Source organism: Neovison vison, chromosome 2, assembly GCF_020171115.1.
Source record: "Neovison vison isolate M4711 chromosome 2, ASM_NN_V1, whole genome shotgun sequence".
Lineage (NCBI taxonomy): Eukaryota > Metazoa > Chordata > Mammalia > Carnivora > Mustelidae > Neogale > Neogale vison.
The window spans coordinates 91,993,555-92,011,172 of record NC_058092.1 but is presented as its reverse complement, the minus strand read 5'-3'; the positions used below and the strand labels follow the sequence as shown (position 1 = coordinate 92,011,172).

The 17,618-nt window shown below is 41.6% G+C and overlaps 1 protein-coding gene across 6 annotated transcripts in view; it reads right to left on the bottom strand.

Annotated features, from left to right (window-relative positions):
* The window catches only part of NTNG1 (netrin G1), a 346,692-nt gene that overhangs the window by 80,989 nt on the left and 248,085 nt on the right, over positions 1-17,618 (bottom strand). For all 6 annotated transcript variants that reach the window (XM_044238793.1, XM_044238795.1, XM_044238798.1 and 3 more), the window contains exon 4: positions 3,549-3,721. In XM_044238793.1, the coding sequence (XP_044094728.1) occupies positions 3,549-3,721 (173 nt within the window). The remainder of the gene's footprint in view (positions 1-3,548; positions 3,722-17,618) is intronic.

Genomic DNA, 17,618 nt, shown 5'->3' with positions numbered 1-17,618 from the left:
TGTTGTCTGGGAGGGAGTGGGTCTGGGAGGACCCCTCGGGCCGGTCCTTGTTGCAATCTGGGACCCAGAGCCCCAGGTATGCCTTGTGTCCCAGTCTCATCAGCAGGCTAGGGTAATAGCTTGCTTCCAATTCAGTGTGCATATTAGTGTGGGAAAGTCGGAGCTGGGGACAGCTCTTCCTGAGCTGGGGACCCAGAGGATGCTGCTGACACACAGGCTGCTTCACCATGGGGCCCATTCCTGAGGTAAGGATGCAGTCTGTCCCTGTGGCTGGTCTGGATGGAGAGAGACTTCTGCAGAAGCCCAGCTGGGAGGACAGACAGGACTAGAAGCCCTCGGGGCATTAGTAGGTCAGGTGACTCACCAAGTGTGGCCTGCACCCTGGGTGGCCGCAAAGGGGGAGGGTCTCAGATGGTTCTGGAGCTTTCCACCTCCTCCAACCCCCACACAGGCCTCCTCCCAGCAGCCCTGCCCCCTGGGGACCCTGCCTCAGTTCCGAAGGCATTGCCGTTCTTGCGTCTTGAGGGTGAAGAGATTGTAGCCAATCTTTTTATACCTCTTACGTTTTGTAGTCTTGTATTAGGATATGGCATATACTACGCGAGCCTCTGAAATAACAGACATGTGATGAACCACCTGGAGTTGTGCGTGTGTATGTGGGCACACAAGCATGAAATGAAATGAAAATCATAAGAAATCATAATGAAAATCATAAGAGTGCCAGAAATCCCGTGTTGGCTGACATCACTACACTAAAAAATTAGAAGACTTCTAGGGCAAGCAACCCAGAAAGAGACAAGAAAATCTTATTATATGAAATGGAATTTGATGATGTTAATACGAAGAAAAAAGAAACTGGGGTCAATATAGCTCTTTTGCTACTTAAAGAGAAAAAGCTCACTAGAAATGATGAGATACTCAAGAAATCAGTGAACTACTAAAAAATGGGTCTTATAACAATTAAAACTGTCCAATAATGAAGAAGCATGCCTTATGAAAAAAAAGTCTTAAAATTAAAATTATTTTTGAACATTTATTTTGTGACAGGTGTTATGCTGAACACATTACATACAGTAGCCTGCTCAATTCTCTTAAAATCCCTAGGAGGTGAGAATTGCTATTATTTTCGCATTACAGATGGGAAACTGAGAGCTGGAGAGGTTAGTTTACTTTTTCAAGGTCACATAGCCAGTGAATAGATAAACTGTATTTGAACCTGTAACCTGTGTTCTAAGCCACTGAATTGCTTATTTTCATCCTCAGACACTGAAAGAACATTCTGATGTGTCAGAAATTTAGTTTAAGGAGTTCTTGCCATTGTAAGGTTTTTCCACTGCAAGACTCTTTCATCTCTGAAATCTTTCATCTAATTTCTGCCATGTAGAAGACTGGAACATTGACTTGAGCCTCCTTGGGCATTGTGTCCCTCTGTCACCTTCATATTTTAAAAAAGATGGGAAAAAGTCTAAAAGTCTGGAGAAGACCAGTAAAAACTAAGGGATAGATGGGCAGTGGAGACCACAAAGAAAATTGCAAGAGGCTGCATTCCTTTGGCCAGGGAGTAATTGGTGATCTTCTCCAATATGCAAAAGATGTAGGATACATCATTCCCATGGAGAATATAACAAAAAATCCACTGCAGTGAAAAAAGCCCGGATGGTGCAAGAAGGGGTCCCCTGTGAAAATGTCTTGAAGTATGCAAGTCTTTGAAGCTCATTTATGGGTTGAAGGACTGTTATGTGAGAATAGGAGCCAACGCAGCTGGAGTTTGGCCTCATCTCATTGGCCTTTCTGGTCACCTTGACAAGTTGATTGGTCCTGAGGTTAAACCAGAATGCCAACAAGAGTTTGTGAACCTTCCTCCATTCCATCCTGTCACCCTAAAGAAGCAGCAGACACTGAAAATGAAATCGGAGCTACTTCCACTGAGGGAAACCTTTAAAGTAAATGTGACAAGTGTGGTGATAAGGATTCTTGGTAGTCAGGCACAGGGGCTCGCACACAAATAACCTCATGATTCCTTCTGAATTCATGAGTCTATGGCCCTGAACAACTGAGGACAGCCCAGAGTCTCTGTTAATAAAATCGCCTTGAAAAATCAACATTTCTGCTCAACAGAGCTTTATGTATTAATTTGAGGAGCTAGACTGTTTTTTTTTTCTTTAACACAGAAAGAAATGGAATCCCCTTACAAATAGAGATTTTTTGAATCTTTTGAAGAATATTTTTTTCTGCTTCATAGAAATTTTATCATAATTTCATGCCCCCGTACTTCATGGCTTGTTATTCGCTCCATTACTCTTACATTTAACTTGATAAGGTCCTGGTTCCTGTGATATTAGTTTTTAGGTTTTGGCTTCTCACAGCTGCTGCTTTGAAGTACCTGATAACATTCTCAGCCTCACAAAGAGCCAGTGGCTTTTTAAGCCCTCATTCCCCCACTGCTCACTATCCTGCTATTTCTGTTACTTCTCACTTCATGGGTATATTCTCAACCTCACCCTTTCTCTACTTTTGAAAGAGGGCAAACCTTGGGCTTTCACAAGTGGCTAATGGGTCCATCCATGGAATTGGGGAGGTTATTCTGGAAATAATCATGTCTTTCCCTGAGCGTGTCAGACCATGTCTTCCTTTGGATCTTTAGGGATTTTGGTGGGGCACACAGGGGTGGTAATGGGGTATCTCTTGTGGTTTCTAGAAGCACAAATAAGGCCTGCGCTCTTTTCACATGAACTCAGACATTCCTTTTCTTTTCTTTCTTTCTTTCTTTTTTTTTTTTTTTAAAGATTTTATTTATTTATCTGACAGAGACAGAGATCACAAGTTGGCAGAGAGGCAGGCAGAGGGAGAGGGGGAAGCAGGCTCCCTGCTGAGCAGAGAGCCCGATTTTGGCCCGAGCTGAAAGCAGAGGCTTAACCCACTGAGCTGCCCAGGTGCCCCAGTCATTCCTTTTCTTAATGTGGTACCTGCAGGCCTACCCAGTCACACTTGGTATCAAAAGGTGGCTCTACTAACAGGATCCAAGCCAGGCATGACTTCAACAGCTGGCATTTGGAAAAAGCCAATTAATTCATCAGGCGAAGTTAGGTTGTAGTAAAAACTGGACAGGGAAGCATCTTCTGGACAAAACATCCCTCAAGTTACCCAGTAGGGGAAAAGGGATTAGAAACATTTAGAGAATTTCTGGAGTTGCCTATGGCTAAAATTAAGTTCCCACTAGGAGTTTTGAAGGCTGTTGTTATTTTAATAGGAAATTAATTTGGGGAGGAAAGCAAACATTTCCTGTTTCATCCACTTAGAAAAAAAATGTCTCCTGATTTCCATCATTTCCCAACACATTTGATGTGAATGTTGGAAGACTGAATTTAACAGATGATCCAAGTGTGAAAATTGTGCTTACAAGTGGTGAAATAGAGACTAAAGCTTTGGCCGCATTTTGAAGAGGAACAGGATAGCTGTAAGAGGAACTGCACAATTGCAAGTGAAATTGAGAGGAACTGTCAGCTCCTCTTGCACAGAATATGGTGTTAGAGAGCAAAGTTACTCACAGGTATTTGCAGTGCCTTTGGGGATGGGGAGATACGAGCCTGGACTCCAAGGTCGGCCCTGATAATTCTTCTTGCATTTCCCACAGTCTGGACCTGTGGTGTTGTGCTCACATTCACAGGTCAGTTTGCTGTTGTCATACACACACACAGTGGCGTGGAGATTACATTTGCACCTAAGCGGGAGAGAGACAAGAGTTCACTGTAAGTCAAGTTGGTCTTAGCAATCATGATCACAGAGGCTTTACCCATCTATCTCCTGCAGTGGCGGCTCTTACACCCCACAGTGATTGCTACATAGAAGCTCTGGGCAAAATGTAGATCTGCAGGCCCCACCGTTAGAATCTTTTCAACAAGGGGGAAGAGATGGGGTTAGGATACCGTCTGTCTCATCCCACCGTTTAAGGAATCCCAATATTAGTCATTCTGTTCAGTAGAAGCCTGAAGGTCCCATAAGACAATTGTACTACAAAATCAAGGGTTTCCCAACAGGTGTCCAAAATATTGCCACCAGTGAGCAGTTTTCTTGTGGTATTAGTAATCTATGACAATTTCATTTGGGTTTGAAGAGCAATGTTATCTTCTGCTTTTCTTTAAACCAGAAAGACAATTCCTATTTGTTTAAAAGGAAAGATAACCATGAAGACAATTTGCTGTTTGGGCTTATTTTATAGACCCACGCAGATCATAATCATAGAACCCACATTCCAGGTTCTAAAATGATATTACCCCAGATCAAAAGCTTTTCCCACCAAGGCCTCTAATCAATCTGAATAGTCCTTAGATTTCCTAGTCACAGCAAATAAGGTAATTACAAGTCTTTCACAAATGGTCCAAATGACTCAGATAAAAGATGCTTAGAAGCCTAGAAAATTAAAAAAAAGACTGTATGTGGCAGGGGTTTGAGGTCATTAGCAAATGTCTTGCCTTTGGTGCCTGTGAAGAGAGCTGTGATATATGAGAGGCAACAATGGAATATGCAATTTCCACAAAAATACATTCCCCTACCCAAAGTCTTGCACTGTAAAATTGCAAAGGCCAACTGGATATTTGTTGAGGTAGCAAGTTATAAATTGTAACAGCCCAAGCAGAGGCCACATCCACTGGGAAAGTAAAACCTAGGTTGACAGGATCACCATGACCAGAGGCCAGAATGGTGTATGCAGGAAGCAATGTGTCCACACACAGGGGAGAACTAACACACCCGAGACGGGGGATAAAGGATCAAGACCTGTCACAGTTGGAATCTGAAAATGTTACGTGGGTGTATGTGTCTGTCTGTCTGTCTGTAGATGTGTGTGCATTTTTAAACTAGTCCTGCCTCTTCTAGAAACTAGGACAAAAATATAGAAAGCCAAATTACATAAAAACAAGGAAAGGTTGTAGGGTTTTACATTTGCTCTTCTTTGTGGGGAATATCATGAATTGAAAAAAGTAGCAGTAGTCTTTCTTGGTAGGAAAATAAGATTCTTTAAGAACTGATGTTGGTTTCTATAATGTCTGTATAGCAACATCCAAGTTTCTGTCTTGTGCATGGATGATCTGTTTGGAACACTGACCCAAACTTATGGCAAGGAAGTGAAGGACGGGCTAAGACTATTACTGAGAGCTACTGGCCTCTCTTCTAACTAAAAGGTGTAGCCCCTATTGTAATTCCCACTCCCCACTCCCCAAAGCTTCCTGCAGAAGATCACACTTCTTCATCAGGGGTCTGCTACAATTTGTAATACTTGTAGCTATACTCTTCCCTCTGTATAGTTGTAAATTGTAATAAGCTGAAAGGCTACTATTTAAACAATACCTATTCGATTTAAACAAATAAACAGAACCTTTAATATTAACATGCATACAGTCTTCTAAAAAGATAAGAGAAAAATAATTCAGTTAAGTGAAATAGACAGCGTTTAATTATGAGCTAGGTCTTATAACATTTTCCTCTATGCAAGGAGTCACTTGTGTTAAGTTGCTTGTGAAAGGATCTTTCCCCTTCCAACATTAGCACCTTTATTTATGGGTGTGTTTTTGTATATGGAAGATGTTAGAAACCTAGGTGACAGAAGCACCAACTTACACTGATTTAGCACCTTATCTGCTGTTAAAAATTCCAAATGAGGAAATGAACAACATGACCCCAAGAATATGCTTTTTTCATATGGGAAGACCAAGAATACAAGTAGTAATTGTAAATTGGATGAAATATCCTTTAACTGTTAATACTTTCATACTTGAAGTCACTTTCTGACTTACAGGCAATTTCCATTTTAAAGGCTCTGTATTTGCTGAGAAAATATTCTTTGACTAACAAAAGAAGGTGAAAGGAAATTAGGTGACTGTTTTGTCTTCTTTCTCTCAGATTTCTTCCAATTAATGGTTCATCTTCACCTGTCCAAAGCTAATCATTTAAGACTCAACTCAGTTCACTCTTTCCTGTTATCTACCCTGCTCACTGTAGACATATTGAGCTCTATCTTCTGATTTCCTTAAATGATTCTGTGTATTTGGTTTGGTTGGTTGTTTAAGCTTTTAAAATGTGGACTCATTGCATAAATCTCTCCCATCCTAAGGGCAGAAATACTCACCTTGGCTTCTGGTCTTCTTTTCCAGCTACCTCTTTTAACACTCTCCTCTCCTTTCTTGAGTTTCCTATACCTGCATTTTCCATTTTCTCATCTTCTACTCACTTTCTCTTTCTCACCAACCATGGCCTCTCTTGCCAAGATCATCCATGACCTCTTTGTTGAAAATCCAATGGATACTTTTCTTTGTCTTATTTGATCTCCCGATGGCATTTGAATCTGTGGACCACTCCCTTTCCCCTGACACTTTGCGCTTGGTGGATTCTCAAGCTCATTTTCAGAACCCTCTTCATCTTTGTGTTCTCTTTATGTGCTCTTCTTGGGGTCCTGGCCCAGCACCGTCAGCCTAAGTGACTCTCTTAGAACATTTTATTTTATTTTATTATTTCAGGGATGGAGAGAACACAAGCTGGGGGTGGGGCAGAGGGAGAGGGAGAAGCAGACTCTCTGCTGAGCAGGGAGCTGATGTGTGGCTCGATCCCTGTACCCTAGGATCATGACCTGAGCCAAAGGAGGTGGTTAACTGACTGAACCACCCAGGTGCCCCTCTTTGGACACTTTTAATATAGGTTGTCTCTTCAATTTCTCCTCTGTGGTCCTTAAAGCCTTTGAGTTATACCAAACTTACATTCTAAAGCAAACTTCCATAATCTTTCCCCACTCTGAAATAATAAGCATATGCAAAATAAGCTTAAACATTTGAAAACATTTTAGGAGATTCAGAGATTCTCTGTTAACCATAGGGATCCATAGAACCACTCCTTCCATTCTTACCAGGTGAAGATATTCTGATTGACATGTTGCTAAATCCTGTATCTACGTTTCCATCATGGAGCTCTCTGCTGGGCACATCAAACTCAGCAGATGGCAAACTGAATTCTGGGGCTTTCCTCTCCTACTCCTCCTTCTGTGGTTTCTGCTTAGTAAATTCATCACCTTTTAGACAGCTGGTTGAGAATGCCTCCCTCTTTCTTTCCTATCATATCTAACTTGTCATTGCTCCATCTCTCACCAAGTTCTGAGATCCCTCCTCTTTGATAACTCTCAAATACATACAGTGCTAGCCATTGCCACCATCCTAGTTGAGATCTCCATCATCTTTGACCTGCTTTATTACAATGGCCTCTGAACAGAGCTTACTCTTTAGCCCAGTCTCAACACAAGAGTCAAAATAATCCTTTACACAAAAATATTGGGGTTCCTGGCTTAGAATCTTTGAAAGACTTGTCACTTTTCTAAAAATAGAGTCCAAACTCTGTAACACGGACTCCAAGTCCCTTTCGAAGTTGGTGTCTCTTCCCAATTCCAGTCTCATCTGTACCACTAGCAGCACTACTCATTTTGTCACACTTTGCCTTCAGATCATCCTATAAGCTGTTCCTTCTGCCTGGAACATTCTACTCTACTACCTCTACATCTGCAAAATACCTACCACTCAGGCGTCAACTTGTAAATTTCAGTGCTTGGCTCCTAAATGACATTCAAAAACCATCCACTGGTCAACTATCTGAGTGCTTCTCTGACCCACCAGTATGCCTTTCCTATGTGCTCCTGTGACCCTGGCAAGGCCAGTCATGTGGTAAAGCGATCTCTGCCTTAGACATAGACCGTGTTGTCATTGCTTCTTCTTCTCTCACCTTTCCTGGAGTGTCAATGCCTGGAAGTAGCAGTCATGTTTGCCTTACTTAGTGCAACATTCCAGCACTTGTCAGGGTGCTAGGCACATGATAAGTACCTAAAAAATATTTGCCTGATAAACAAATGATTAATGATCAAGTAGACTCGCTGAAAGCAGGAACATCATGGGTCTGTCCTACTATGTCTAGCATGGTAATGGACTAAAAATAGAGAATTAATAGGCACCGTACTCAATCAAACACTCCATGACATATCCTGAAAATTGCCATGCACCATTATTATTGGTTTTCATAACTGACATTGTGATGGACAAAGGGAACTCTATAAAATTGCTAAGACTTTGTAAACACTATTTAATTTAAACTCCAGAGAATTTGTCAAATGCCTGAAACGTAACATAAGAAAAAAATCCCTGAAATACTCAGGAAAGTAACACAATTTAGAGGAGAAAACAAAACAAAACAAAACAAAACAAAAAGCAGAGCATTTGTGTGGTATAATTATCCTGGAATGTGCATCCTTCGGCTTCAACTTCTCATTCAGGGATGACCACCCTGGTTCAAGTGGTTTGGCAATGTTGCTTGGGCCCTGGTGGACACTGGAGCTTCCTCAGCAGTAAATGTGCTGAACCAGCCCAGCTTTGGGCTGTCTTTCCTCCATTCTTGTGACAACTGTTGTGCCTGGCTGAGCCCCTGAAAGTGGACACCAAGGTATCACATCACTGCTCGGGATTGGGAAATGGCTCTCTTTCATTCTCCCCAGCTCAGGCTGTTCGCCTCATTCCAATCTGATGCTGAAATTCTTTATTTAGAGTCCCTGCCAGAGTGGGTTTTCCTCCCGCAGGGGGTAAAAAAAATGGATGTCACGATGCTGGGAGATTGCTCTCAATTCCTGGGGCTGTGACCTCCAGCCTTGTGATGGGGTGGAGGGCAGATTTCCCTGGCCTCCACTTGTCTCTGGCAGATTCATTATCCACTTCCACGGTCATCCCGCTCCCGTATCTATGGGCGGGGGAGGAGCTGCACAAGTGGATACCTAACAGGCTTTGCTTGCAGAGAAGTATCTGATGTTCTGGAGAGCCAAGCCTATTCACCAATTCTGTTTACACACACAGGACTCACACCAAGTCACTGCAGACAGAATTGACTTACATGCACTTGGAAGATCCACTTGTGCATAAGTGACACAGTGCACACACTGTTAAATAAGGGCATTGCTAAGACACACTTACGAAAAGAGTGAGCCCTATTCTGTGAGGCAAGTGATGAAAACCTGTGTATTCTCGCTTTCAACCAGGTCTGCACTTCCTGTATTTTAGTGACCAGCTGTCATGAGTCAATTTAATCTTGCTTATAAAAAGCCTCCAACGTTTAGATCTCTGCCACCTGCCAGTAGGTATGAAAAACCCATACAGTCTGCCTGTTTTTTAAAAGATAATTTAATATATTTATTCTGGGAAGCATGTTATCCACCACAATTTCCTGTGAGTTAGAGGTCTATATATATAATCTATTACTAGTGTTTCAAATAGAGGTACCAAGACAGAGAAGTTTGGAACTGGCCCTTTCTGAAGCAAAACAGGAAGGGAAGCCAGGCTTGCCGCCTTGTGAGTCCAGGATTTGGCTACTTTTGTGCCAGAGGAGGAATCACCATAAAGTGAATGAAGTTTAGCATCAGGGCCCTTTCAAGTCCTTGGGGAAGACCCTAACCATGTATCCATATGGTCATGTGCTTTTGTATAATTCTCACAAATGAGATATTTTTGCATTTTTTTTTTTTTAAACCAGTGAAGGTTTTTCCTTTGTGAGAATACCCTTCCTGTCACAAAGGGTATAAGTTTCAGGTCTTACAAAACCTGAATCAGCCTCTGGTTGCACCCTCTGCCTTGAATGGCAGCAGCTACATAAAAGCTTCTAGAAAATGAGTTAGTGCAAACACTGGAGCTTCAAAGATGTCTTTTTCAAAAGGTGATAAATATAAAATGCTTTTCACAGACTTTTTCTGCCTCTGCAGCCCCTTGACCTTTTTCTTTTCACTCTGACATATGAATTTTTGGTTTCCACCTCAACACATTATTTGCCATGGGGACCTGCAGCAACATCATTTAGAAATTATGAGTTATTGATTGTGAAGGCAGTCAGCCCAGGGTTCAAGTCCCACTTTTGCCAATGACTCGTGAGACCCTTGGATAAGGGATTTCACAAATACACAAAGAAACAGAACTAATGTTTACTGAATACTTCCAAGTACCTGGCATTGTGCTCAGTGTTTCTGCATGTTTCACACATTATTTTGTACAAACATTACAACAGTACTGTGGGATTGGCACTAATTAGAGATGATGCTTTTGCCTGTTGACGAACTAAGAAACCCATTTCTCCCAACTAGTAGGAGATGGAACCAGGATTTAAACCGTGGGTAGCCAGCCTCCAGAACTCTGCTCTTACCAACAAAAGTGGAATGCTGTCTTTTTAAGTATGGCTAGGCCTCAGCTGCCTCATCTGGAAACCAGGGACAATAAATAGATGTGTTTCAAAGAACTGTTCTGGGTATTGAAAAGCTAATGTACACATGCCCTGAAGATCCTATCTGACAGAGAGTTCTTAATAAATGTTAGTTTCAGTTATTATCTCTATAGTTACTACTGCTACTACCATGACTGAAAAGGGCTGATTCATTCTGTAAGCCTTAATTCATAACATATTCTTTGCATAACTCTGTGAGAAAGCCCATGGGATTCAAAACCAGAAGATGACACAGAGTCCTAATCTCCAAGAACGTAGAATTTGATGAGTCAATAAGATGAAACACACATAGACTGACTACCGACCGTGAAGAGGGTGCCACTGAGACCACCAGGGACCACAGTAATAAGCCCGACATGAGAAACAGCACGTGCCTAGGCACTTTGTGTGGGCTGTTATTGCTGACCCACCTCTCCGCCAGCGCAGAACCGGAATGCGGCCCATTACACAAGCCTAACTTAAAAACAACAGCTGCGGCCCTATTCTGTAGGAAGACAAACCAAAAGACTCCACAAACCTGAAAGACCTGCACTCCAAAAGCACCAATAAGCTGTCTGGGTTGCCTGCCAAAACCAACCAATCAGGACATAGCACTTTCCTCTCCCTTATTAGCATAACAAACATGAGTGGACACTTTCTGGGAGAACTTTGTATAAGCAGGGCTTCCTGTTTGTTTTGAGAGGCTGGCTTAAGTGCTGTGTATTGGTACTGTACCTCTGTGCATCGAGATCTCTAGCCCCAATAGAGCCTTGCCTGTGCCTTTGACTTTGGGGTCTGGCCTAATTTCTACCATTGTGGGGCCCAAGATCCAGACTCTGGTAACAATATTCCATCTAATCCTAACAATATAAGAAAGTACAGTGGTAACACTGAGATGTCTCTCCACTGACAATGCTGTATTTGCACTAAAAGGTCAGAGGGACAGCCCTTCCTTAGCACTGAAGGCAGGCAGAAGAAGAAAACACCACGTTCCACTGTATACCTGGAACTGTGATAGGTGCCTCCCTTACATTATTTCACCTCATCCTCATTACCTCTGGGAGAAGGAGGTATAAGTACCTGTAATTTACAGATGTGGAAAGTGTGGCCAAGAGCAGTAAAGCAATTTGCTCAAAGAAACACTTCTGGTAAGTGGTAGTCAAGAGTCAATTCCAAAGGCCAGGTTCATTCTAGGACATCACTCTATTTGAGGCATACAAAGCAGACTGGTTCATGGGGGGAAGTAGACTTGTGGTTCTAAACTGTGATCTTGACACTTCCACTGTAACACTTGCTGCTTAAATTGTGGTCCCTGGACCAACCATTTCAGGATCACCCCGAGGGCTTGTTACAAATCTTAGGCTTTCTGCAGACTCCCTGAAGAAGGATCTGCACTTTAACCAGATGGCTGTGTGATTTATATGGAGAAGAAGGGTTGAGAAGACCTGCTGAGTCACCAGTGTGTCAAAATCCTGATGAACAGGAAGACTAATATCATGGGTGTGATCCTTGTGCAAACCTCTCCACCTATATTCTCTTTAGCAATCTTTGGCCTAAACCCGACTAGCACTAAGGTTCTAGCTATACTAACAAACCAAATTGACCATTTGTTTGTGAATTCTGTCAACTCAACTGATCTTCAGATTCATAGATCATAAAATAATTAAATAATTTAACTATATTGAAAGCTGTTTATACTTATTAGTCAAAATAGTATTTAATCAGAATGTATAAAGAGCTGTTACAACTACAATAATAAAGAGGACCAAAAAAAAAAGCTAGTTAAAAAATGACTAAAAGGGGCACCTGGGTGGCTCAATAGCTTAAAGCCTCTGCCTTCAGCTCAGGTCATGGTCTCAGGGTCCTGGGATCGAGCCCCGCATCGGGCTTTCTTCTCAGTGGGGAGCCTGCTTCTCTGCCTACTTGTGATCTCTATCTGTCAAATAAATAAATAAAATCTTTTAAAAAATGACTAAAAGATCTTAAAAGATATTTCTCTAAAGAAGATATATACAGGGGGGTGGAGCAAGACGGTGAAGGAGTAGGAGAGCTAAATATCATCGGGTCCCAGGAGTTCAGCTAGATAGTTGTCAAACCATTCTGTACACCTACAAACTCAACAGGAGACAGACAAGAAGAACAGCAATTCCAGGAGGAGAAAAGCAACCACTTTCTGGAAGGTAGGATGTGAGGAGAAGTGAATCTGAGGCAATATATGGGAAGAGAGACCATGAAGGGTAGAGGCCAGCTGCCAGCAAGCAGTAGAGCAGTGGAGAACAAAACTGGAACTTCCGGAAATCTGCTCCATGAGGGATGTCACTCTATGGGCTAAGGGGTGGGGATGGAGCCCTTGCTGGGACAGTGATCGAAGGTGAATGTGCACCCATTTGTTTATAGAACAATGTCCACAATAGTCAAACTATGGAAAAAGCCAAATGTCCATCCATAGATGACTGGATAAAGAAGTTGTGAGAATGAATATATATATATATATATATATATATATATATATATATATATATAATGGAATACTATGCAGCCACCAAAAATCCCACAAAATCTTGCCATTTGCAATGATGTGGATGGAATTAGAGGGTATTATGCTAAGTGAAATAAGTCAATCAGAGAAAGACAATTATCATGTGATCTCTCTGATACAAGGAATTTGAGAGGCAGTGTGGAGGGTTATTAAGGGATATGGAGGGAAAAAAATGAAACAAGATTGGACTGGGGAGTGAGACAAACCATAAGAGACTCTTAATCTTGGGAAATGAACTGAGGGTTGCTGGGGGTTGGCAGTGAAGGATTGGGTGGGTGGGTGATGGACATTGGGGAGGGTATGCTATGGTGAGTGCTGTGAATTGTGTAAGACTGATGATTCACAGACCTGTACCCCTGAAGCAATTAATACATTATGTTAATAAAAAAAAGAAGATACATACAAATGGCCAGTAAACACATGAAAAAATGCTTATCATCTCTAGTCATTAGGGAAGTGCAAACTAAACCCACAATGAGGTCCCACTTCACATCCACTAGGATAGTTATGATTTAAAAAGATGGACAATGAAGAGGAACCAAGATGGCAGGGAAGTAGCAGGCTGAGACTACATCAGGTAGCAGGAGATCAGGTAGATAACTTATCTAAAGATTGCAAAAACCTAAAAATCCAACAGGAGATCGAAGGGAAGAAGGACAGCAATTCTAGAAACAGAAAATCAACCACTTTCTGAAAGGTAGGACTGGCAGAGAAGTGAATCCAAAGCGACAGGAAGATAGACCTCAGGGAAAGGGGCCAGCTCCCGGCAAGCAGCGGAGCAACAGAGCTCAAAATCAGGACTTTTAAAAGTCTGCTCCACTGAAGGACATCGCTCCAGAGGCTAAACCAGGGTAAAGGCCACGCAGGCTTTACAGCATGGCCCCAAGTCCCGCAGGGTCACAGAAGGATTGGGGGTGTCTTAGTGTCACAGAGCTTGCAGGTATTAGAATGGGGAACCCGGCTACAGAGACAGAGCTGAGGAGTGAGCTCTCAGCTTGGGGTTACCTTGAACCGGTCACAGGCTCGGTGAGCTCAGAGCATAGCTGGAGGCCAGGGAGACGGGAGTGATTGGGTGCTGTTCTCTGAGGGCGTACTGAGGAGTGGGGCCCCAAGCTCTCGGCTCCTCTGGCCCGGAGACTGGGAGGCTGCCATTTTCATTCCCGACCTCCAGAACTCTACGGAAAGCGCTCAGGGAACAAAAGCTCCCGAAAGCAAACCTGAGCGGATTGCTCAACCCGGCCCCTGGTAAGGGCGGTACAATTACGCCTGGGGCAAAGACACTTGAGAATCACTACAACAGGCCCCTTCCCTAGAAGATCAACAAGAAATCCAGCCAGGACCAAGTTCACCTACCAAGGAGTGCAGGTTCAATACCAAGGAGAGCAGTGGAATTCCAGAGGAGGAGAAAACAAAGCACGGAACCCATAAGTTTCTTCACATGATTCTTTTTTTTTTTTTAAGATTTTTTATTTATTTATTTGACAGAGAGGGATTACAAGTGGGCAGAGAGGCAGGCAGAGAGAGAGAGGAGGAAGCAGGCTCCCTGCTGAGCAGAGAGCCCGATGCGGGACTTGATCCCAGGACCCTAAGATCATGACCTGAGCTGAAGGCAGAGGCTTTAACCCACTGAGCAACCCAGGCGCCCTTCTTCACATGATTCTTTAGTCTTGCAGTTAATTTAAATTTTTTTCAATTTTTTTTGTTCTTCTGCTAAATTTTTTTAAACTTTTACCTCTTTTTTAAACGTTTCTTAACTAGTTTATCTAATGTACATATATTTTTTCTTTTTTGTATTTTTTCTTTATTCGTTTCCTTTTTTAAATTGTTTCTTTTTTTTTTTTCTGAACTTCTTTTTATCCCCTTTCTCCCCCCCCCACAATTTGGGGTCTCTTCTGATTTGGTTAAAGCGTATTTTCCTGGGGTCTTTGCCACCCTTTTGGAATTTTACTTGCTCCTTCATATACTCTTATCTGGACAAAATGACAAGGCGGAAAATTCACCACAAAAAAAAAAACAAGAGGCAGTACTGAAGGCTAGGGACCTAATCAATACAGACATTGGTAATATGTCAGATATAGAGCTCAGAATGACGATTCTCAAGGTTCTAGCCGGGCTCGAAAAAGGCATGGAAGATATTAGAGAAACCCTCTCTGGAGATATAAAAGCCCTTTCTGGAGAAATAAAAGAACTAAAATCTAACCAAGTTGAAATAAAAAAAGCTATTAACGAGGTGCAATAAAAAATGGAGGCTCTCACTGCTAGGATAAATGAGGCAGAAGAAAGAATTAGCAATATAGAAGACCAAATGACAGAGAATAAAGAAGCTGAGCAAAAGAGAGACAAACAGCTACTGGAACACAAGGGGAGAATTCAAAAGATAAGTGACACCATAAGACGAAACAACATTAGAATAATTGGGATTTCAGAAGAAGAAGGGGAGAGGGGAGCAGAAGGTATATTGGAGAGAATTATTGGAGAGAATTTCCCTAATATGGCAAAGGGAACAAGCATCAAAATCAAGGAGGTGCAGAGAACCCCCCTCAAAATCAACAAGAATAGGTCCACACCCCATCACCTAGTAGTAAAATTTACAAGTCTTAGTGACAAAGAGAAAATCCTGAAAGCAGCCCGGGAAAAGAAGTCTGTAACATACAATGGTAAAAATATTAGATTGGCAGCAGACTTATCCACAGAGACCTGGCAGGCCAGAAAGAACTGGCATGATATATTCAGAGCACTAAATGAGAAAAACATGCATCCAAGAATACTATATCCAGCTAGGCTATCATTGAAAATAGAAGGAGAGATAAAAAGCTTCCAGGCCAAACAAAAACTGAAAGAATTTGCAAACACCAAACCAACTCTACAGGAAATATTGAAAGGTGTCCTCTAAGCAAAGAGAGAGCCTAAAAGTAGCAGATCAGAAAGGAACAGAGACAATATACAATAACAGTCATCTTACAGGCAATACAATGGCACTAAATTCATATCTCTCAGTAGTTACCCTGAATGTTAATGGGCTAAATGCTCCAATAAAAAGACACAGGGTATCAGAATGGATAAAAAAAAAAACCCATCTATATGTTTCGTACAAGAAACTCATTTTAGACCAGAAGACACCTCCAGATTTAAAGTGAGGGGGTGGAAAAGAATTTACCATGCTAATGGACATCAGAAGAAAGCAGGGGTGGCAATCCTTATATCAGATCAATTAAATTTTAAGCCAAAGACTGTAATAAGAGATGAGGAAGGACACTATATCACACTCAAAGGGTATGTCCAACAAGAAGATCTAACAATTTTAAATATCTATGCCTCTAACATGGGAGCGGCCAAATATATAAACCAATTGATAACAAAATCAAAGAAACACACCAACAATAATACAATAATAGTAGGGGACTTTAACACTCCCCTCACTGAAATGGACAGATCATCCAAGCAAAAGATCAACAAGGAAATAAAGGCCTTAAATGACACACTGGACCAGATGAACATCACAGATATAGGCAGAACATTTCATCTCAAAGCAATAGAATACACATTCTTCTCTAGTGCACATGGAACATTCTCCAGAATAGATCACATCCTTGGTCCTAAATCAGGCCTCAAGCGGTATCAAAAGATTGGGATCATTCCCTGCATATTTTCAGACTACAATGCTCTGAAGCTAGAACTCAATAACAAGAAGAAATTTGGAAAGAACCGAAATACATGGAGACTAAACATCATCTTTTTAAAGAATGAATGGGTCAACTAGGAAATTAAAGGAGAATTGAAAAAATTAATGGAAACAAATGATAATGATAACACAATGGTTAAAAATCTGAGACACAACAAAGGTAGTCCTGAGAGGAAAATATATAATGGTACAAGCCTTTCTCAAGAAACAAGAAAGGTCTTGGGGCACCTGGGTGGCTCAGTGGGTTAAGCCGCTGCCTTCGGCTCAGGTCATGATCTCAGGGTCCTGGGATCGAGTCCCGCATCGGGCTCTCTGCTTGGGAGGGAGCCTGCTTCCCTCTCTCTCTCTCTGCCTGCCTCTCCATCTACTTGTGATTTCTCTCTGTCAAATAAATAAATAAAATCTTTAAAAAAAAAAAAAAAAAAAAAAAAAAGAAACAAGAAAGGTCTCAAGTACACAACCTAACCCTACACCTAAAAGAGCTGGAGAAAAAACAAGAAAGAAACCCTAAACCCAGCAGGAGAAGAGAAATCATAAAGATCAGAGCAGAAATCAATGAAATAGAAACCAAAAAAAAATAGAGCAAATTAATGAAACTAGGAGCTGGTTCTTTGAAAGAATTAATAAGATTGATAAACCCCTGGCCAGACTTATCAAAAAGAAAAGAGAAAGGACCCAAATAAATGAAATCATGAATGAAAGAGGAGAGATCACAACTAACACCAAAGAAATACAGACGAACATAATATGAGCAACTCTATGCAAACAAATTTGACAATTTGGAAGAAATGGATGCATTCCTAGAGACATATAAACTACTAAAACTGAACCAGGAAGAAATAGAAAACCTGAACAGACCCATAACCAGTAAGGAGATTGAAACAGTCATCAAAAATCTCCAAACAAACAAAAGCCCAGGGCCAGATGGCTTCTCAGGGGAATTCTATCAAACATTTAAAGAGGAACTAATTCCTATACTCCTGAAACTATCCCAAAAAATAAAAATGGAAGGAAAACTTCCAAACTTATTTTATGAGGCCAGCATCACCTTGATCCCCAAATCAGACAAGGATCCCATCAAAAAAGAGAACTACAGACCAATATCCTTGATGAACACAGATGCGAAAATTCTCA